Below are 23,705 nucleotides of genomic sequence, written 5' to 3' on the forward strand. Positions count from 1 at the left end.
ACGCTGGACGCAATACAGAAATGTAATTATTAGATACTTGGAAAAGTTTCCATGTTTTGTAATTTTTTTTTGATGATTATTCATTCGTTTATTTATTCATTTATTTTAAAATTTTACAATGTTTACGATTTTATCCATTGCCATATTTCTGACCAAAGGATGAAAGAGTTTTATAAGTATATCTCTACACATTCCATCAGCTAACAGTTGCTGTTTGCTTTTTTTTTTTTTGGTTGTCTGATTTATGCAAAGTGTGAAAACAAACGAAAAGTATTGATTCAGACTCATCAATGTGTGGACGTGTGTGTGTGTGTGTGTGTGTGTGTGTGTGTGTGTGTGTGTGTGTGTGTGTGTGAGAGAGAGAGAGTTGCACTGTTCAAATGTTTTCTTGGAACAGAGCTCACCCGTTTGATAGATTTAAAAATGACAGACAGATATTTGTGATCTTTTATTTTGAACTTGATACAAAAAGTGGTATTTTTTACAAATTTTTTTTTTACACGCACTTATTTTATCTTTATCTCCTATATTCTCTCTCTCTCTCTCTCTTCCTCTCTCTTCCTCTCTCTCTCTCTCTCTTCCTCTCTCTCTCTCTCTGTCTGTCTGTCTTTCTCTCTCTCTCTCTTCCTCTCTCTCTGTCTCCCTCCCCCCCCTCCCCCAATCTCTCTCTCTCTCTCTCTCTCTCTCTCTCTCCCTCCCCCCCCCTCTCCCTCTCTCCCCCCCCTCTCCCTCTCTCTCCCCCTGTCTCTCTCTCTCTCTCTGCCTCTCTCTCTCTGTCTCCCTCCCCCCCTTCCCCCTCTCCCCCAATCTCTCTCCCTCTCTCTCTCCCTCCCCCCCTCTCTCCCTCTCTCTCCCCTCTCTCGCCCTCCCCCCCTCTCTCCCTCTCTCTCCCCCCCTCTCTCCCTCTCTCTCTCTCTCTCTCTCTCTCTCTCTCTCTCTCTCTCTCTCTCTCTCTCTCTGTCTGTCTGTCTCTCTCTCTCTTCCTCTCTCTCTGTCTCCCTCCCCCCCTTCCCCCTCTCCCCCAATCTCTCTCCCTCTCTCTCTCTCTCTCTCTCTCTCTCTCTCTCTCCCTCTCTGTCTCCCTCTCCCTCTCTGTCTCTCTCCCTCTCCCCCCTCTCTCTCTCCCTCTCTCTCTGTCTCCCCCCCTCTCTCTCTCACCCTCTGTCTCACCCCCCTCTCTCTCCCTGTCTCTCTCTCTCTCTCTCTCTCTCTCTCTCTCTCTCACTCTCTCTCTCTCTCTCTCGCTCTCTCTCTCTCTCTGTCCCCCTCTCTCTCTCTGTCTCTGTCCCCCTCTCTCTCTCGCCCTCTGTCTCTCCCTCCCTCTCTCCCTCCCTCTCCCCCCCCCCTCACTCAGTCTTTCTGTGCATTACCAGAGCTGTCACATTTTGCTTACCCACACAGTACAGTACAGCGGCGGGTCTAATGATCTGCGACTGTGTGTATTCTACCTTTAAACTGCCAACTCTTCAGGAGACACATAACCCAGCAAACTGTCTTTACAAAATCACAGTGGAGGAACGGACTCCGTGTACAGAAAGAATCTCGGAGCTTTGGTCACGTAACAGCTCTCGCGTTCTTGTCTGACGTACGATAGTTAAACGGCAGCAAGAAAAACTTTCATCCACGTGTTGTCTTGTGTTTTTTTTTTTTGTCTTTATCCGTAACAGATGTGGTAGTGCCGGATGAAACGTACGCCTCTCAAACACAATCCTGAACCTTTTCTTCCCTCCACTTCAAACGGTTGTTATTGATCTTTTTAGCTGTAAACCCAAGAGATGCCTTCGTTGATCTAAGAGGTAGTAAGGAAAAATGCTACCTCTATCCTCAGCTTGTCAAGGCTGGACGGTAAATCAGTGTGAATTCTTTCCATGGTTAGCTTCCTCTCCAGCAACACACACACACACACACACACACACACACACACACACACACGAACGAGAGCCAGGGGTCAGGAGGAGTTTGTTGTTCCGCCACTGGGAACAGGTTATGGTGTGATATTACACGTGGTGTCCATGTGCTCCATGTTGCCGTTGAGGATTTACTGCCTCACTGGACGGCAGGTATGTCGGCTGGTTGACCTCATGAGAGCAGGAGGAAAGGATTTGTACTTTTTTTTGTACAAAATTAAACTAGGATCGAACGATAAATTGCGTCCACAAACTGGCGTGAAGATATGATAATGTATAATGTCATCATTTACATTTACAGCATTTAGCACACGCCCTTATCCAGAGCGACTCCCGATTTTATCTCATTTTTATACAACTGAGCAATTTAGGTTTAAGGGGTCCTTGCTCAGGGGCCCAGCAGTGGCAGCTTGGTGGACGTAGAAATCGAACTTACAACCTTCTGACACCTCAACACCTTAACCACTAGGCTACCACGTCCATCAGATGACGATGTGGTTGTTGTGCTTTCTGAGATGCTTTACTGCTCACCATAGTTATAGAGAGTGGTTATTGGGTGTGCCTGTGGCCTTCCAGTCAATTCTAACCAGTCTGGCCGTTCCCCTGTGACCTGTTCTGTCCGCCTGTTGTTGTTTGTTTTTCCACATCATGCTGAATAAACTCTACAATGTTGTACATGCAGGACATAAGCAGTTTCTGCAGTTCTCAGGCTATAGTGGCTGGCGTCTGTTCTCACCAAGTCACCGATGTGAACGTTAACTGACGCTTTATATCCGTTGACCTATGCACAGTTGTTCCTATTTAAAAGGCCAGGGAGCGAAAATATTTATTGAGGATGGGTATGAAAGTTTGACCCCAACGTAGAGGTTCTAACTTTGTCATTTTATCCTAAGTGTGTGCAGTAATGATAGGAGACATGCTCTGTGGGTGTCCTTAAGGAACAGACCTATTAGTAAAATTAACTATGGACTGGTCACTCAGTCACGGTTGTATGTCCATAGCAAGCGCTATATATAAATAGTTACAATCTGGAATAGGACGTCATAAAGGACACGACTTTTAGTCGTCAGGCTCTATAGGATGTGCTTATTTTAATTCAGTATAAAACATGAATACAGATGAGAAGCCCCCTGGTGAGAAGTAAAACTTCTGTTATTATGTGTGTCTAAATCTCTGGTTTGACTTATGCTGACTTTCTCCCATTCACTCTCTCTCTCTCGCTCTCTCTCTCTTTCTCTCTCTCTCGTTCTCGTGTGGGGAATGTAAATAATGGGGAAATTGCAGTCGATCTAAACTGCTGTCACACTGTATTTCCCCTGCTCTTAAATCTCCAGCAGGCCTGCTACGTTTCCCTGCATCACACCACAAGTCAGCCCGCTTATGAATGCCTTTGTCTGTCAATAAATAATTCAAAAGGCTGTTGATTTAAACCGATGCGTGTATAGAGTGTCTGTATATATGTGTGTGTGTGTGAGTGTGTGTGTGTGTGTGTGTGAGAGAGAGAGAGAAGCATTTTATACATATGCCTGTTTTGGGCACAGCAGCATAGGTGCAAAGGTTTCTAGGAAAGGAGTGTTCGTTGTCATATCTTCTGACAGAAACACGATAAGCCGCCTCCAGGCCCTCGTGTGAATTTAAACAGCTGCTCAGTTGCTTCCTTTTTGTAATTTTTTTTCCCCCTTGTATCTCTATGTGCCAGCTCCAGAGCGTGCATGCTAGCTAATAAAGGAGTTCTCCTGGTAGTGCTAAAAGTGCAGAATTAGCTTCAGACACTTGCTGTATGCTCTTAGCTTCTTGCTCATGCGGGCGGCTCTGTGGTGCTGGGGGTCGCTCATGTCATTTAAAGCCTATAACCGAGGCGTCAGCCAAGCGGTCGGGCCTTTCTGTTTGACGTTAGCCTGATTTATACCAGTTATGGAAAATGTGTGAGGTAAAAAGTTCTGCGAAGAGAGTCGTTAGCATGATAACTGTGCATTTCTGTTGGAGTCATGCTATGCTATGCTAATGTCTGCTAGCTTTATGGGGTGCTTGGGTTGAGCATCATATAATTAAACAATGCATTATTCTGCTACACAGACTGCACTTTCTTGTCAGATGTTACCATAATTTACAAACTTTTTTTAAACTAGAGCTTCAAACTAGTTTTAGATGTCTCAAGAAGTCTGCTAACATTCTTGTAGCCTCGTGGTCTTATACAACCCCTGGCAAAAAGTATGGAATCATCCCTCTCAGATGATGTTCATTCAGATGTTTAATTGTGTAGAAAAAAAAACACAAGCACATATATGCCACAAAACTATTATCACTCAACAATCCAAACTTCTGGCTGTATAAAACACTTAAAAAAGATCAAACAGAGGAAAAAAATATGGAATCACACAAATCTGAGGAAAATGATATGGAATCACCAAATAAAAACACTACTTAGTACTTTGTTGCACCACCTCTGGCTTTTATAACAGCTTGAATTCTCTGAGGCCTGGATTTAACTAATGACAAACAGTAAACTTCATCAATCTGTCTCCAGCTTTGTCTTATTGCAGTTGCCAGATCAGCTTTGCAGGTTGAAGCCTTGTCGTGGACCATTTTCTTTCATTTCCACCACAGATTTTCAATTGGATTGAGGTCCGGACTTTCACAGATTTTGCCCTATGACACGATGCATTATCATCCTAAAAAATGATGCTACTGTACCATCACCAAACATCCTTTCAATTGATGGAATAAGAAAAGTGTCCAAAATCTCAACATAAACTTGTGCATTTATAGAAGATGTAATGACTGTCATCTCTCACATACCTTTACCTGACATACAGTACAACCTCATATCATTAATGATTGTGGAAATTTGCATGTTTTCTTCAGGCAGTTGTCTTTATACATTTCATTGGAACGGCACCAAACAAAAGTTCCAGCATCATCACCCATCATTCAACTCTCATCCAGTCATCCACGGTCCAAGATCGTCTTTCTTTAGCCCACTGAAACCTTGTTTTTTTCTGTTTAGATGTTAATGACGGTTTTCGTTTGGCTTTTCTGTACAGTATGTAAACCCCATTTCTTTTAGGCGATTTCTTACAGTCCGGTCACAGACATTGACTCCACTTTCTGCCCATTTGTTCCTCATTTGTTTTGTTGTGTATTTTCTGTTTTCAAGCTATATTGCTTTAAGTTTTCTGTCTTGGCGCTTTGATGTCTTTCTTGGTCTACCAGTACGCTTCCCTTTTACAGCCTTACCATTTGATTTGTACTTGGTCCAGAGTTTAGACACAGCTGACTGGGAACAACCAACATCTTTTGCAACATTCCGTGAAGATTTACCTTCTTGGAGAAGTTTGATAATCCTCTCCTTTGTTTCAACTGACATCTCTCGTGTTGGAACCATGAGTCATGTCGATCATCTTGGTTCAACACATCACTAATGTGTGCAAGCCCTCTTTTTTAACTGCAGACTAATTAGCGGTTGTAATCAGATACAGGTGTTTGTTTTAGAAATGCAATGTGCCTGGTGAGTCCATATCATTTTCCTCAGATTTGTGTGATTCCATATTTTTTTCCTCTGTTTGATCTGTAAAAAGGGGGGCACGGTGACTTAGTGGTTAGCACGTTCGCCTCACACCTCCAGGGTTGGGGGTTCGATTCCTGCCTCCGCCTTGTGTGTGTGGAGTTTGCATGTTCTCCCCGTGCCTCGGGGGTTTCCTCCGGGTACTCCGGTTTCCTACCCCGGTCCAAAGACATGCATGGTAGGTTGATTGGCATCTCTGGAAAATTGTCCGTAGTGTGTGATTGCGTGAGTGAATGAGAGTGTGTGTGTGTGCCCTGTGATGGGTTGGCACTCCGTCCAGGGTGTATCCTGCCTTGATGCCCGATGACGCCTGAGATAGGCACAGGCTCCCCGTGACCCGAGGTAGTTCGGATAAGCGGTAGAAGATGAGTGAGTGAGTGATCTGTAAAAACAGTTGTAATGGACTATAGTTATCTTTCTTCTTTTTTTTTTACAGCCAGAAGTTTGGATTGTTGAGTGATAATTGTTTTGTGGCATATATGTGCTTGTGTTTTTTTTTTTTCTTTTCTACACAATTAAACATTTGAATGAACATCTTCTGAGAGGGATGATTCCATACTTTTTGCCAGGGGTTGTAGCTATACAGTGTTTGAGAGATTGTTCATGGAGATTGTTCTTTCCTGTCAGAAGCATAGTTTATGCTAGTTCAGTGAAAGCCAGACTCTTAGTTCTCTAGATAAAAAAAAAAAAAGCAGCTTCTCAAAGGCTGTTAGAAGTCGTGTACTTTAAAGGGGCAACTTAACATTAGCCTGTCAATAGCTGCTTCTCCCTTGGGATATTAGCATGAGTTTAAAAAGCCAGAGACACAAAATTCCAATGCTAAACACTTCTAAAGTAACGCTTTGCTCATATGGTTTTTGGAATTTAGGGGTCAATCTCATGTCTTTCGATTGTTGATAAATTAGCCGAGTAACCGTTGGATGTTAGCATGAGTAATGTTACTTAAGTAAGATTCATGTGGAAGAAAACCTGCAGCAAAGCTAGATTTTAGACAGGCTATGCTAACTTTGTTATTGTTTTCTAGCAATCTGCTTTCAGCAACGCTACATCCGCCGCTAGCAGAAGTCTCCTTCTTGTCACATTTTATCATGAGTAAAAGTAGTTGGATGGATTAAAAAGTGCGAGATAGAAAACCAACACGGAAACAACACTTTTTTTTTTTTTTTTTTTTTTATTCCCCAGAGCTACAAAAGGCAGAAGACTTTTTCCTCGCTAACATTCACAATGCAAGAGGTGGCTAGCAGAACCTTTTCTTCATTGTTACAAAAGGCCAGCCACTCCAGCGCACAGTCTCCATCGCTCTCCTTTTACATACGATAAGGCCGCCATTATCCATTGAACCAGTCGCTTCAGAATAGGAGAAAGGAGTGAGAGATTTCTGCTTCCCTTGAGTGAGCATGGCCTCACTGTGTGTGTGTGTGTGTGTGTGTGCGTGCGTGTGTGTTTGGTGAAGAGGTCCTTAACCTGCTATCAGATAGTAGAAGAGCACAGTGTGAGCTGTGAGAGGCTGCATTGAAAAGGCCTGCAGTACTGAAGCATCTCTATAAAAGAGACGCGTGTGTGTCTATATGTGTGTATCAGTAGATTGTGACGGTCACGCACCAGGAATTTCCCCGCCATGTATACAATGGCTGAACCGACTCCATCTCAGTGTGCTCACCGAATCATGACCTGTCCTTCAGAAGAGTTGTGCTCGGTGGAAATAGCTACTCGAGTCGCTTGGTCACGATCAGAATCGGCGCTGGGTGTGTTTCGGGCTGTCGGACGGGTTTTAACTGGTCAAATCATATCAACTTTTATAATAGTTACGTATTCTGAATCAAAATGAAATTGATACTTTTGATTCACTGGATGTTTGGTTTAACCGTGCATGACGTTAAACGAACCAAAAAAGCAGGAAAAATGTCTAAATGTCTTGTGCGACTGAAAACATTCTCGTTAAACACTCGTTAAAACACAGTTATTCAGTAATACAGAGATGGAATATATCGGTCAAGTAATATTACTTCTATTTGTAGTCTCGCATCCAGCTTATTTTCTTTTATTTTTTATTTTTTTTTCCTTGATCCAATAATAACATGGCATTTCTGAAGCTCTCCAGTCCTTATAATGTCTTTACTGTATCCCGAAATACCAAAGATTCGCATCTGACAATCGAGTCGATTCAGTGTCGATTCGGAGTCGAGTAGCTTTCTCGCTGAAATCGAATCAGGCTACGGTTCACTGGTATGTAGACAATGAGGCGGTTGTATTGGTAGTTGTACTGATGGGGTTAAAAACACACCAGCCAGCTGCAGTAAAACAGATTAAACACTGCACATGTGAAAGCACACAGAATGTAGAAAGCAGAACTAACTGCCGGGTGTGTGTACAAATAGTGTCGGGTATGTACAACAACTCTAATGGCAGGTCAGTGAGACTGCAACATCCTAATGGTGCTGCTTATTGATAAGACATCATTATGGTCTGATAATTATGGAAACCTACACACACACACACACACACACGCAAAGACTGGCAGTAGTGTTTGGCTTGTGTGTGTGTTCTCTGTGTTAGACTGCTTCTCTAATTCAAACAAACAGAGGCGATGCAGCCAGGTTGTTCCTGTTTACCCTTGTTTGTGTGTGTGTGCATGTGCATTCCTATTCCCATCATCCTCACGCCGTCAGCCCGCCTCTGGCGCGCACCCTCACTCTGCCACACGCACCCTGCCTGCTCAGAGTGTTACCTAGCGACGGTAACTGGGGCGAGAAACTAAGGACCTTTTGGCTCCGGTTCCCCTCTGTGATATTGTCTCCTATTTTTTTTTTCTTTCTGTGTGCATTGAGGGTTTATGATGGACAGGGATGGAGGGTGACGACTGACGGATGTTAGGCCCGAGGCAGGTTTTGGTTTGTATCGAGTCCTCGTGTGCTGACGGCAAGGATCGATAAATAACACAAATGCTGGAATGAATTGTCGTAACTTCATCAGTGACGTTAGACGTCTAGGCGAGATTTCCGACGATAAAGCTGTAGTCTTCATTTCAGACGTGCTGATTGGACAGGAAGTGTTCTTTGATCGATTATAGAGACACAAGCAACAGGAACTGATGACTGACTGTTTACATGGGCACAGGGAACTGGAACTGCTGTTTGATTGCTTAATTAATTAAACATTTCTTAATATAACCTCGACATGTGGAAGTTTGTTTATTTGTTGTTGTTTTTTTTTAAATCTTTAGAAAAATAAAGGTGTAATAGCTCTCTGTTAGCTAGCTAAATCCTTTTCCTCAGTCATTAGCTGGTGTATTAACATATTTCCCCTGTATTTTATATAAAACTAATATTGGTAGCCTGATATTTTTACAGGATTAAGCTGTTTAATCAGTGATTCTTTAATCTCTTTCCGATGCTAAAGCTAACCTCTGACCTCACACTTTTTACTGTGTTCTTTCTCGCAGGTAGAAGACGCTATGCTAATGTTTGATAAGACCACTAACAGACACAGAGGTAAGAGCTAAATCTTTACTGTTTAAACAGATGTGTAACGGCGTCCTGCTGTTATGTTGTGTGTGTGTGTGTGTGTGTTAGCGGGTTGTCCTCTATCAGTGCGTCAGTGCTGCGCTTCGGCTCCTTGCCTTTATCAGAGCTGTCTGTTTGTCACTGACGCTTGTTGACTGATTGCCGAATCAGAAGAAGCGTGTGATGGAAAAACGATCGATGGAGAAAGGAAGGGTAGCAGAGTAGCGACCCCCAACATGTCTGGGATTTGATCTGTGGGTTTGTGGAGGTTTTTATATGCCTTGTGTGGGTGTGGGTGTCTCTGTGTGTGTATGTTAGATAAAGGTTGTGATAATGCTTTAGCGAAAGCGTTGTCATTATCTCTGTCTGCTTTATCTCGTCTTTATCTGAGATTAGGAAGAGGCTTCATCCTAAACCAAAGGACTTTGCAAAGACACAATGCTCCTGTCCTACAAGCACACAATGCACCCAAAGCTAATGCTACATTCACTATCTGTGTGTGTGTGTGTGTGAGAGAGAGAGAGAGAGAGAGAGAGAGAGAGAGAGAAAGACTATGAGAGAGATTTCATACTAAGACTGAATCATTTGCACAGAATCGTGCTTCTCTTATAATTGCTCACCCAAGACATGATTAAATAGTCTGGTGTGTCTGGGTGCGTCTGTGTAAAAGAGATTACATGCAGTTGTCCCTCTCTTCTGTTTTACTCCATATGGCAGAAATAGGATGTTATTAGCATTTCATGCTAGTGTAAATTGGCTTGTCGAGCCTTTTCAGTAGGATTTACTGACACATCTGAGAAAACATTTAGATGTCGTTTACATCATCGTCCTGCTTTCACATTTTTATAAAATAATCGACGGCACCGTTTCTAGCCGGTCAAAATGTTTACAGACGGCAGTAAGATCGCGGTCGTGTCCATACGTCTGGTCGCGTCTCCATACGTCTGGTCGCGTATAAACGGCTTTCTTATAACTTTAACACCTTATCAAAGTGAAAGCACTTAAAAAAATCGCACAATAGAAAATGAGTACGTTTTATTTATATATTTTTTTTTTGAACACGGCTTAGACCGACTAAAGTGACGTACGAAGGACGTTATCGATTTTAAATACATTATTTACATAAAGGCTTGGATTCAAAATGTTATTTAAAAAATATATATATTTAAAAAATGACAAGGCTCTTGGTTTCAAATAAATAAATAAACAAAATACAAGTGTAACATATTTTAGTAGTTAAACTCACTTGTGCTTTAGTCTCACACACACACACACACACACACACACACACACACAATATATACATTTACAGAATATATACATATACACACTCTCTCACACACACAATATATATACATATACACACTCTCTCTCTCACACACACAATATATACATATACACACACACACACACACTCACACTTTTTTTGTTTAAAAATTGGCAGGAACACGAGTCAGCTTTGTGACAGATAAAGAAAAGAGTTAATGAATAAAAAAAAGTTAAGCAGCAGCGATCAAGTGATTTGCATGAGGCAGGTGCAGTGTGTGTGTGTGTGTGTGTGTGTGTTGGGTTTCAGGCCCTGTTTCACTTTGACTCTGCACTGACATACATTCAGTAGAATAGTTTAGATGCATTGTGGGTCATCTGGAAATTTTCCACTGAATGACTAAAATGTTCCTACACACACACATCTACACACACACATCTACACACGCACACACACACAGAATAGCAGTTCTTTCCTCTTATTTTGGTCTTTAATGAAGCGTGTTGTGCGTTTCTGCTTCAGGACCCGCCGACACACCGTCCTCTTTCTCACCAACCTCCCTTTCTCTCGTTTTCTGTCTTTTGCTATCGAACACTCTCTCTTTATATCTTTCTATCTATCACGCTCTCACGTCCTGTCTCTAGCAGTCTCTCTCTCTCTTTCTCTCTCTCTCTCTCTCACTCTCTCAAATGTTAAATGCCCTTCAGACTGGAGCAGGTCATCTCACCCAGGAATCTGATTGAGGCTTATCGAGCAGATCTTCCTCTCGGCCCCCGGTTGCTTTTTGCATGGAGGTTAAATTAAAGCAGCCTGAGGAAAAGGTTACTGTCTCGCTCCTGTCCGCTCTGACGTCACCTGATCTTCATACAGACTGCAGTGTTTTAAACAGGGACAGATCTCAAAGAGCTCTTATTAACTCAGTGAATTTGTGGCTTTCATTCCTGCTAACGAGAGACAGAGAGAAGAGAAAAGACACAGCGCTCCTCCACCGACACCGGGCCTAATCCGCAACCGTTCCACGCAAACGTATCAGCTATCGAGCCGCAAAATCGCTTCTCTCACGGCACTAAAACGCAAGTCTGGAACGGACGGACCGTGACGTTTGAACTCAAACTATTTATATAAGCATTATTTCGATATTTTCTTTCTCGACCCGAATGTAGTCGACCAGCCAAAACGTCTGGTGACTACGCTGGAGCTGCGAGGGTGAGAGCGCCAGTAAGTAAGGGACGTGTGTCCGAGCCGAATGACACCCGAATGGCGAGTTACAGTTTAGTCTGAGGGGAGGCATAGTGTAAATATTTTAATATTGTCACCCTAAAAAAGACCACGGCTATCAGGAGAGCAGTGTTTAGTGTGTGCAGGATAAAGGCGATCAGTCGGAAGAACTTTGTAGTGATTTTGTTAAAGGACAAAGTGGAATTAAATTATGCCTGCTGAAATATATAAATGTCCTTAAAGCACAATGGATGCTCTGTTTTGGGTTTTTCCTCATTTGTGCCTTGTGTGATGCATCATGGTTGTGTGTTAAAAAAAACTCCCACATCTGAGGTAATGGATCAAACTTGTAGGTCCAATGGTTGCCTGAACCAGGCTTGGCACCATGTCTGTGGAAAAAGGAGAGAATTAGAGAAGCACTTCAGTGGCTTGAAGTAGTGTATGCCAACCAGAATATCTCTCTCTCTCTCTCTCTCTCTCTCTCTCTCTCTCTCTCTCGTTCTCATTTGAGGCCTCTGTCTGAAGAGAGCAAGATCCTTGCACAATAGAGCATGGAGCACACACCATCTCACTGGCATTTACTGCACTAAAATGAGGACGATTGTGTTGGAAATTGAGCTTTCCAAAGCCATCAGTCCTGCTGCCCTGCTGCATTGTGGGTTAATGCAATGGCTCTGCTCTCACCGATGATCACAATGGAGGGGTGTGTGTGTGTGTTTGACGGAGTTCATTTGTTCTGGCTGTGGAGGAATATTGTCTGTTTCCTGTTGCCTCTCTTTCATCCAGAATTCTAGACTCTGTTTTTCCTTGACATCGATGTCGAGGAAAGCAGTCCGAAGAGACTCGCAGACGTAATCAGGAGGCCGAGACGGTTCCGTGTTCTGCGGCTGTTAAACGGGGGGCTATCGCACGTAATGTTAATAAAGTGAGGTGGATGACGTGCGGGGCGAGGAAACTGAGGTCCTCTGAGCAATGTGAGGTTAGTTAACACGTGTAGTGTGAACAGACTGAAGTCGTTAACTATTGAGAATCTCTTTCACCTTCTTGCGCATGTTGTCTCACAAAGCCAGAGGTCCAGCAGTCGCTAGAGAGTTTAAATAAGTCACCAAGAGATTCTTATTGCCAGAGGTGGGAGTAAGTCACACACGTGCAAGTCACAAGTAAGTCTAAAGTCAAGTCGAGTCCCCCATCTCTGAGTCATTTAACTCGAGTCTGAGTCAAGTCTCAAGTCATGAATGTCAAGTCAAAGTCAAGTCGAGTCTTTTTTTAATATTTGTCAAGCAAGTCTCAAATTTGCGACTTAAGTCTGACTCGAGTCAAGTCATATGACTCGAGTCCCCCATCTCTGCTTATTGCCACGGTGTTCAGAGATCTGGTGCATGGAGGTGTGAATAGCCAATCAGATTTCAGGATTCTGAAGTGAGTGTGTGTGTGTGTGTGTGTGTGTGTGTGTGTGTTTTTTACACACTGCCGTGCTCGCATCGTTCCCCCAAGGCTGAAATTAGCTTTAACTTCAACCAATTATCTGTCAGAAAGTCGCCTATTATTTTAATGCACAGATTGCATTTCTGTTCAAAGGCGTGCAGCATATTATTAAATAGAATTATTCACCAAATTGAAGCAATTTTTTGGCCTCAAACGGTTCTGTTCAACCTGTGTGTGTGTCTGACTGTGCAGTTTAACCCTTTATTTTTCTGTCAGAACCTGACACGTGTCTGTGTGACCAGGATGCGCTGATCGTTGAGACAAACTTTACCAACGCCACACAAACACTTCGCCTTTTTATCAAACCTTTCCCACGCTCTGGTCTACAAGTGCGGACGGTTTGTGCTTCTTGTTTTCACCTTGACTTTTTTTCTAATACATGTTATGTTTTCCCCTCTCTCACAACTCCGTAAAACCAATCGAGGATCACCTTGATGTCCCCGGCACACACCGATTCTGCCCCTTCCCCCTCCCCCTCCCACCTCTCAGCTCCTTGTTTCCTTTAATGAACCGGTAGCGAGGGATGATGAAACGGCGTGAAACGTTAACGCTTGCCTGCTTCCTCGATAGAACCGGGGAAGAGTTAGCATCCAGATGGCATCCAATCCACAGAGTTAACAAAGAGTGCGTCTGATCACAGGTTAAAATTCGGCAGGTTTTTTTGAAATGATGCAAGTGTAAGTAACTTAAGCTGCAATTGGTCACGGCGAGGCGTGGGGATGAAAGCCGATTCGCTACGGAGAGAGTGGCTCAGGCCTGAGAGAAAGAGACAGACAGACAGACAGACAAACAGGAGGGGAAAAAAGATGGAGAGACACAGGTGTTGGGCTGAGTGAGGAATTCTTGGCTGTGGACAAGGTGTTGTTTTGTGTGTGTGTGTGTGTGTGTGTGTGTGTGTGTGTGTGTGTGTGTAGCATAAAGCATTGGTTTGTTCCTGGAAGAGAAACAGAAGGCTGCATTGTGCACTTCTCTAATCTGCTTACCTGGATCGGCAGCACAGGGAGCCGTTTCAGTTCCCAGCCTGCAGCAAGAAGCTCAGCTACTGCTCCAAGCGTCTGTGTCTGTCTGTGTGTGTGTCTGTGTATGTGTGTGTGTCGGTGTGTGTATGGGTGTGTTCTTTTATTATTTCATGTGTGCCTGTCTATGTCTGATAAGTGTTAAAAGAATTTGTCTACGCCTGGCTTTGTCTCTGCTATTCTAATATCAGGAATGAGATGAGGCATTAAAGGCTCCGATCCTGTCGTGCTAAGGCAGCGCTAACGCCTCGATCCTGCTCTTAAGTTGATTGTCAAGGACAAAGCCAAAAGACTCTTCAATCAAGTAACGTGCTGGGTGCATTAGAGAGAGAGAGAGAGAGAGAGAGAGAGAGAGAGACAGAGGTGGGAAATCTCCACTGTCTGGCATGAGAGACCGTGTGGTTGGCATCAGATAAGTGCCAGGCAATCCTGCTTACCGCTACCCACACTCATAGTCCCTTACCACTGCCCACACTCATAGTCCTCTCTCTCTCTCTCTCTCTCTCTCTTACACACACACACACTCACACACACACATTTTATTTCAACAAAGCTTAACTGGCATGAATGGTCCACGTTGCATGTTATTTACCCCCCCAACATAAACACACAAAAAGGTAAATAGGTATAAATAGGAAAAAGAAACTGAAAACTCATATTTAATCAGTAACCAAATAATATACTGCTTTTTAAAATGTTTAGAATGTTTTATCTCTGTCTTCAGTGATGAAAATATACACGTAGGCAAAGCAAGCCGTCCTGCTAGGAAGCTAATTGGCTATATAAAGCGTCCTCCAGCCTAAAAATAATAACAAACAAGAAAAACAAGAAGCAAAAAACAAGATATTTTACACAGTATTAATATTCTTCATAAAGACAAGAAAAGTCTACAGAGATATCTGTTTTTAGTTTGTAGTCTTTAGTTTGTAGTCTTTAGCTTTAGTTTGTAGTCTTTAGTTTTAGTTTGTAGTCTTTAGTTTTAGTTTGTAGTCTTTAGTTTTAGTTTTTAGTCTTTAGTTTTAGTTTTTAGTCTTTAGCTTTAGTTTGTAGTCTTTAGTTTTAGTTTTTAGTCTTTAGCTTTAGTTTGTAGTCTTTAGTTTTAGTTTGTAGTCTTTAGCTTTAGTTTGTAGTCTTTAGCTTTAGTTTGTAGTCTTTAGCTTTAGTTTGTAGTCTTTAGTTTTAGTTTGTAGTCTTTAGCTTTAGTTTGTAGTCTTTAGCTTTAGTTTGTAGTCTTTAGCTTTAGTTTGTAGTCTTTAGCTTTACTTTGTAGTCTTTAGCTTTAGTTTGTAGTAGTTTGTAGTACGATCGGCTGCTACAAGCCACATTAATGCAAAAGTACAAGTCACAACTTCGTCCGGTCTTTTATCCCTAATTCCTAATAACTCATTATGTTACAGTCCGGGTGACCGGGTCATCTGAAGCCAACATTTCAACATTTCATTGAAGCCAACAACGTTTGACAACTTTCAATCAAATCAGCCACTATATTATGACTGCTGCGGAATTAAACCAGTGAAATATTTATCTGGTAGCTGCAAAACACACACACACACACACACACACACACACAATGCAAAATTGTGCTACTTTTCAAACAATTCGGTTGACAAAAGTTATGCCCACAAGCAAAAAGCGGTAGCAGCTTTGTCACATCCAGGAGACAAACCGGCTCGTCTCCTGATATGAATGGGTTATGCGCCTCATCAAAACTCCCACATAATTGCCCCTGCAGGATGCAGCACTGTTTCCCAGTCACTCCATCAGCCGGCAGTCAGGGGAAGCACCCTGCCTCTCGCCCTGTGTTCTCCCTCACTTGTGACTTCTGACGAGCTCCTCCACATCCGCACTGTTCGCAGGAGGAAAGAAGAGATTACAGTTCAAATAGAAGAGTATTTTTTTTATCCCGTCAGAAAGGCACCGTGACTTTAGGCACTGACTTTGATATGTTATCAAGGAATCCCCCCCCCCCCCCTCTCTCGCGCTCTCACTTCTGACCAGGTCTGAGCTAATAAAAAAAGGTTGCTGTTAAACAAAACTCCTTCAGAATTGAGTTAGTAGTCTTTATATATAATGTGTGTGCCCAAGTGAGTACAGGGGTGTGTGGTGTTGGTCTTGAGAGGGAATTGTGGGTAATTTCCCACAGGTCCACTCGCCTGCTTAACCATGACTCTCGGCAAATGGAATTAGGCGTACGACGAGATCCGGCGCCGTCGTTTAGAAACTCCAGCACCTCCACCATTAACTGCGAAAACTCTCGACGGTATTTCTTTTTTCCTAGCGACTAACCTGATATCAGCGATTAGTGTGAATGTCATTTAAATGGCACACCTAATCACATGCATCCTCCTCTTTCTCTTTTCTCTCTCTCTCCTTTTCTCACCCGAGGGCTTTTCTCCAAGGCCTCATCACAATGACAAAGGAAATGATGTGTTCACTCGCTCTTAATCACTGCTCAGCTCATCAGCCAGCTGCCAGGAGAAAAGCATGCATTTATGATTGTGTGTGAGTGTGTGAGTGTGTGTGGCATGAACACCTAACACCTCAATTGCCCCTCAATTTAATGCCCAGATCGAACCCCCCACGCCCACCTTGTTGCCAGTACCAGTTCATTACACCCTCTTCACTCCTTAATGCTCAAACAGATCTCGCAGAACTCTCCAAAGAGGTCACTTGCTCTGGGCTTGGAGAGCTTTGACACTGCAGGTCCACACAGCGAGAAGACAGACCAGACCAGGACGTAGGCGATTTTAATCAGATAAGCAATCAGAGCACGACACTATTAAAAACCAAATTTAGTCATGCTTGCCCCTCTTCGTGCTCGTCCTCTCTTCATGCCGCACAAGCATGAAGGACATTCTCCAGCAGAGAATAGATCTTTTTTTAAGCCCGAAAGAAGGCAACAGACCCTGCAGCTATGTGTACACAGACTCTCCAGGAAATGAAACTCCCTGCTGCCAAATCATTCATAAATAGAGTTATGTAACTTTTGACCCGTCATAACTCTATCCAACCGACAGCACGGAGAATCTGGCATGATCCCATCATCGTTACTGAATATAATTTACTCCTCCAGAGATCGAGGCCAATCCTAAAGAAGCCAGTGGTGCACACAATCATCTAGGAGAGAGAAATTATGGAAGAAACCCACACAGACACAGGGATACTCCAGACACAGTAACCCAACCTCAGGGGTCAATCCTGAGACCCTTAAAGTTGTGACGCAGCAATGTTAGCTCTTGTCAAATCCGTCCTGTCTTTGTGCTAGAAAACATGATTTTCTAACGAGGTTGAGGTTGTTCATGTGTGGTTACTTCATACATCCAGCAAATATTTACACTTTGCTTAATGATCAAACTAAACACAGCTTAGAGGACATCATGCCTCAGCTTATTATCAGGCTTTCGACTAAATAGAAATGTCGTCAAAGAACTACATTCTGATGATCGCATTTGGTCATGAAATCCTCTGTTGGTCTAAAATACACCAGGTCTGTAATTGTAATTGCCACAAATATTAAAATTTGTTCGTTCCATTTGGTTCCAGACTCTTGAGTAAACGCTCTTAAGTTGTTAAGCTTTACACTGTTTGTCATCGCTATAACAAGGCTTTACATACCTAAGGCATATTTGTTTTCCAAGTCCATGTTAATGAGTTATCTGAGAAATGTTAAGCGCGTTAATATGAAGTCGGCACTAACGTTGGCTGCTGCTACTGAAAATCGATCAGCGGTATAGTATATTTGTTACACTGTTCTTAAAGGTGGGGTTTCTGTTGTTTTAAAGCCAGTGTTGACATATAAAATCACCAAAACAAACACGCCCCTAACCCAAATGGGTCCCATCCCTGTATTGATAGCTCCGCCCACAATACTCCTTACCTTATCGTAAGCCTTTCTTCGCTTTCCTTCTTTGTTTTTATCCTCCATGTCAATGTTAAAACCGCTTTCTGCTAATGTCACACATGCGCACTGAACACTCTCTCCACCCATATTGACAAGACACGCCCCTTTCTGCTCATTTACTACACAAGTTAGTTTTGTTTTTGTTTTGTTTTTCGTCCGACTCAGTTTTCTGAAGCATTTCTGAAACAACGGAGACCCCACCTTTAAGTGTAAATGAACTCGTATGCTGTTCCAGCAGTCTATGTGAACTATACTAACGTTAAAATAACTACATTTGACCTAAACTTTGCCAGGCTGGAGTGCTGTTTTGGAGGAAGTAGAAACGTTAAATTAAACGGCCTGGTACAATAACAGGATTTTTTTTTTTGAGTGTTTTTAAGGAGAAAAGCAATTCATTATGTGTAAAATGCTGTCAGTTGAAAATGGCTATAGTTTCTAAGAGTAATAAGCTTTACATTGTTTCCTGCTGAAAGTGAGAGATGGAGAGAGAGAAACCGCTGAAGGGAGAAGGAGATTTAAAGCAAGGCCATTGTTCAATCTCCACACTACAGTCTCCCGCTAAAACGAAGCGTAAACCCTAGTGGTGTTCGGGCTTTGCTCAGGCGATGGTAAACATAAGGTCTAGAAATGTGTGTTTAGGCAGCAGAGTTGTGTTTTCATATTAAACCAGTGCTGGCAGCTTCGTGGGCTGAGCTTTATAAATATCTAATGCACTGAGCACTATTAACAGCTGTGTTGTGTTGTGCCAACAGCCCAAGAGTGTGTGTGTGTGTGTGTGTGTGTGTGTGTGTGTCTGTCTGTGGAGACTATACCCTCCACCCATCTGATCACACCACTGCCACACTCATCTGCCATCTCTCTATCTCTCTCTCTCGGTCTCTCTCTATCTCTCTTTCTCTCGGGCTCTATCTCTCGCTCTCTCTATCACTATCTCTATCTCTCTTTCTCTCTCTCTCTCTTGCTCTCTCTATCTCTCTATCTTTATCTTTCTCTCTCTCTCTCTCTGTCTCTCTCTCTATCTCTCTCTTTCTCTGTCTCTCTCTATCTCCTTCTCTCTCTCTCTCTCTCTCTCTCTCTCTCTCTCTCTCTCTCTCTCTCTCTCATATATATAAATGCACACACAAGCACACACTCTTTCTGTCTGTGTATTACTGAGGCTACAGTTTTTATTGAGTCGACTCGCGACATTTTTTCGACCAAACTTTTCTTTACTCCATCAAGGAAAATTATTTGATTTAATAACACTAACTTTGGCTGTCTTGCTCTTTGAGGGCGTCTGAACCCTGGCACACACTGAACTCTGGTTTTTCTAGGTATATATATATATATATATATATACAGTATATATATATATATATACTGTATATATATATATATATATATATATATATATATATATATATATATATATATATATATATATATATATATATATATATATACTGTATATATACATACATACACACCTAGAGCTACAAACCAATACAAGCCTATTTCTTAAAAAAATTCTTCTCAAAATTGGTTCCATAAATACATCGCAATCATTGTCTTCAAGCTTTGGGAGGTGGAGACCAGAATAAATCAGTGTTTCTGATTTGGTTTTCCAAGCTGGTCGACACCATCGTCCTAAAAGCACATTTGTAGAAATTCACAGAAAAAAGATTTTATGTAAGAGAGACTTGTAGATTAAAAAAAAGAGAGCGAGATAATGTTAGACACCAAACATGTCTTTGCTGGCTGGTTTAAACTGGTGTAAATATTTTACTCTCTTTTCTCTGAGCTTAGAGCAGAACGAGTAATGGTTAGAGCGAAGTAATCTCTTCAGCCTCAGTCAAATTAATCTCTTATAAAGGAGTGTGTCAGATCACACAAACCCCTCTTTATAAACCGCCACCTTCTCTTTATGTGCTTCCAGTAAATATTGACGGAGTATTATTCGCATGTTCTTGTTAATTCAGCGTTTAATTGATTCTCGGATATTAACGCCTGCAGCATCGTGTCACTCTAAATTGTGTCACTCTAAATTCAACATTTGCAGACTTTTATTTTCAACCTGCCTGAAAACATTTTGTCTTAATGGGTACAAACAAAAAAAAGGCATCAGAGTTAGTGACATCAACATAATGAGTAACTCACAGTGAAGGAGGTGTGGCCTCCGTGTCTGTCCCAGTGAAGGAGGTGTGGCCTCAGTGTCTGTCCCAGTGAAGGAGGTGTGGCCTCCGTGTCTGTCCCAGTGAAGGAGGTGTGGCCTCAGTGTCTGTCCCAGTGAAGGAGGTGTGGCCTCCCTATCTGTCCCAATGACGGAGGTGTGGCCTACGTGTCTGTCCCAGTGAAGGTGTGGCCTCCGTATCTGTCCCAGTGATGGAGGTGTGGCCTACGTGTCTGTTCCAGTGAAGGAGGTGTGGCCTCCGTGTCTGTCCCAGTGAAGGAGGTGTGGCCTCCGTGTCTGTCCCAGTGAAGGAGGTGTGGCCTCTGTGTCTGTCCCAGTGAGGGAGGTGTGGCCTCTGTGTCTGTCCCAGTGAGGGAGGTGTGGCCTCCCTATCTGTCCCAGTGAAGGTGTGGCCTCCGTGTCTGTCCCAGTGAAGGAGGTGTGGCCTCCGTGTCTGTCCCAGTGAAGGAGGTGTGGCCTCCGTGTCTGTCCCAGTAAAGGAGGCATTGTGGTTTTCCAAATCTGATAGCAAGAAGTTTGTTTTGCACAGAACTGAATCATGCTGAAACCGTCAGCTGCTTAAAACTGTATCTTTTATACATCCATCATATTAAATCACCAATCACGCATCAGAGATCCACACTGCGCTCTGTCAGAGTTCAGGGTCATGGGTGGATGTTGTGTGAGCTGTAGTCTGATTCCGGCTTCTCAGCGGCTAGCTCGTGTGTTTAACCTGCATAACAGCGGCACACAGGGGGTTTGGCCGAGGGCTCTCAGCTGTGCGATCAGCTGCTTGTTGTGGAAATGGTTTTGATAAATAATAAAGCAGGTAATAACTAGTTGGTGGTGAGGGCACACCACCTCGCCGTGAGAGCGATCAGATGTGGATAATGAGTGAACAGGGTTACGATTGCAGCATCCATTATTAAACCCCCCGTCTCTCTCTCCCTCTCTCTCTCTCTCTCTCTCTCTGACAGCTGAGACAGTAGGCCATGTTTGTGAGTTGGTGTTTTTGACTGAAAATAAAAGTTTGTAATATTTATAAATAGCTCACCCTCTCATCTCCACACTGCTCCAGGAATCCACCCTAAAGCAGCAAGTGGTTTGGTGACTCTAAATTGGTTGTGTGTGTGTGTGTGCATTTGTCTGTGTGTGTGTGTTGAGAAATGGGAGACCAGGTTGTTGGCTCATTAGTTACTCAGAGAGGAGGACATGGGATGGAGAGAGTGCTAATGTGTGGACATTTGTGAGAGAGACACATTTTCTCCTCTCAGTCCCCCTCCATCATCCTCCTGTCTGTTTTCACTGTTCCCACTTCACACACACATGCGCGCACACACACACACACACACACACACACACACACACCCCTAGTACCCCACTCTCCATCTTTCCCTCATTGTTTGCTCTGTTGTCATACCTGTGCTGTAAAGCACTTGCACTGATGGGTTGCCAGTTGCTTACAGACTCCCTTGGCACTAATTGACACAAGTCTCTTTTCTCTCAAATAAATGTCAGTTCATTCATTGTTTTTATCAGGGTGTGTGTGTTTGTGTGTGTTTGTGTATTTCATGTAGTAATTAAAATGATGTAAAGCTTGCGTTCCCTCAGGTTTCCCCCTTTAATCTGGTGCGTAGGTCACTTTCATTCCATCATGGATATTCTTCCACAATTTCATCTACAACTCTCTCCTCTTTTTCTGTATCTGCTGTTCGAGTGAGAGTGATCTTTGAATCTTAGCGTGGCTGCTGAAAACGATTCAGAACGATGTAGAAGCGATTGTTCTCTCAGCCTCTCTCCCTTTATGTAAACACTTCTCAGAGTTTCCTTAACAGTGGACCAAGCATTAAATCTCTATGTACGACGTCTCTACCAGTTAAAATAATTGTAATGTTTTACTGCTTTTAAAAACGCTGCAGAACCTTTTTTCCAGCATAAGGTTCTGCTGCCGGTTTATGAGTAAGTTCTGAGTAACAGATTCAGGGACTTGCTCTCTGAAGCCACATGAACGATATCGTTTGTGATTTACAGTGTAGAAGTTTAATGTGCTCATTAGTTCTGTCAGTGATATTACAGTGAACGTTTGACTTGTGATACTGTACAGATTCAACAACCTTCGTCGTAAACAGAAAACGGCTGTTGTGGTGATCAGATGTCACCAAATCAAAGCTTTCTTAAGGCCTCGGCACACTTCATACGGAGACAACGTTGTCCAGAGACTTTGCTCGACGTGTCCTGCACGTCGTAACCGGCTGAACTCGTGGCTCGTGTTACGCAGCCAAGCCTGTGAATATTCGTTCCAGACAAACAGGCCGGTGTGGAGACCGATTTATTCTGACATGAACAGCTTTCAGGATCAATGACGGCCAACCCTAAACCACGGCGAGCACGCGCGTGATGACGTAAGCTCCCGGACCCGGGTTCGTCTTCATGCAGCCGTTGAAGATGTGATATCGTGAATCTGACTAACTTCTATGGAAATCTATGGAAATATGTACCAACAACTTAATTGTTGATTTATCGAGTATTTAAATTCATCCAAACCCAAAATTCTGTGACTTTTTACCTCTGCGTCATCTGTTTTGTTTTGGTTTCTTGTTTTGGTCCCACTTTCTTCTTCTGATTGCCTTCCTGAATGTCTGCACCTCATCTTAGCGTCATCTTCTTAATCCCCCCCTCTTATAACCCCATCATCCCCATCTGGGTGTCCCTGGGGCTTTTTTTTTTTTCCTTCCTAATTTGACTTTGTTCTTGTGATTTTTTTTTTTTTTTTTTTTTTTTTTGTCGTCAGGATTTTATTTTATTATTCAGATATCTGTAATAAGTAATGAACAGAATTTCAGTTAAATGTTAGGAGAGGAGAGAAGCCATATTTAATATGATGTTCTCAAGTGTCATTTTCTATTGCAATTAAAAGTTCCTCCTGTCAGTGCTGTTGTGTTATAATGGGGGGAAAAAGTTCAGATGAAGTTTATTTTATTTTAGGGATTTACTGGGTCTTATTTGCCTAACTGTGTTTGAATCAATACGTTTTACTTTCAAATCAACAGAATAGTCAACACTGTTATTTAGACCTATTTGGCACCAGCATTCTTGCATCTTCTAATTAAACGCTGTTATAGTTGATGAACAGTTACGCGCGCGCGTGTGTGTGTGTGTGTGTGTGTGTGTGTGTGTGTGTGATCATTTCAGTTTTAATAATCAGGAGGTATGATTGATCTAAACTTAGCACAGCTCTCTAGAACAAATATCATACACAAAAAAACGTGAGCGGAAAATACGCAGCTTTCTCATCCTGCTTTGTGCGTGTCGTCATTCACGCAGTTGTTCTCTGCGAAAAATAATTGTGCGAGTGACATCAGAAGAATTGTGTGTTCCGTTCATCAGCATGCACACACATAATTAGCACTATTTGGGATCTTACTAAATCAGAGAGAGGGAGAGAGAGAAGCGTAATGTCTCTTCCTCCGTTCATCTCGTTCTCGTTCATCATGTTCCTTTATTTGCTCTCTGTGATCTCTCCATTTCTGCTGCCTGGGTGACCCTTTTCTCCTCCTCCCTCAGGAGATTCTCATGCTCTTTCCTTCCTTGCGTGTCCTGGGGATTCTCTTTCTCTCGTTCTGGCCTTCGAAGGAGCAAGCTCTGTGATCCCTCGCTTTTGCCCTCCATCCATCAAAACACTCTGCTGCTTCAT

General features: G+C 42.8%; 1 protein-coding gene across 5 annotated transcripts in view; it reads left to right on the forward strand.

Moving 5' to 3' along the window:
* Positions 1 to 23,705, forward strand: part of msi2a (musashi RNA-binding protein 2a) — a 212,643-nt gene that overhangs the window by 107,952 nt on the left and 80,986 nt on the right. For all 5 annotated transcript variants that reach the window (XM_060895608.1, XM_060895607.1, XM_060895610.1 and 2 more), the window contains exon 7: positions 8,915 to 8,963. In XM_060895608.1, the coding sequence (XP_060751591.1) occupies positions 8,915 to 8,963 (49 nt within the window). The remainder of the gene's footprint in view (positions 1 to 8,914; positions 8,964 to 23,705) is intronic.

This window comes from Tachysurus vachellii, chromosome 20, assembly GCF_030014155.1.
Source record: "Tachysurus vachellii isolate PV-2020 chromosome 20, HZAU_Pvac_v1, whole genome shotgun sequence".
Classification (NCBI taxonomy): domain Eukaryota; kingdom Metazoa; phylum Chordata; class Actinopteri; order Siluriformes; family Bagridae; genus Tachysurus; species Tachysurus vachellii.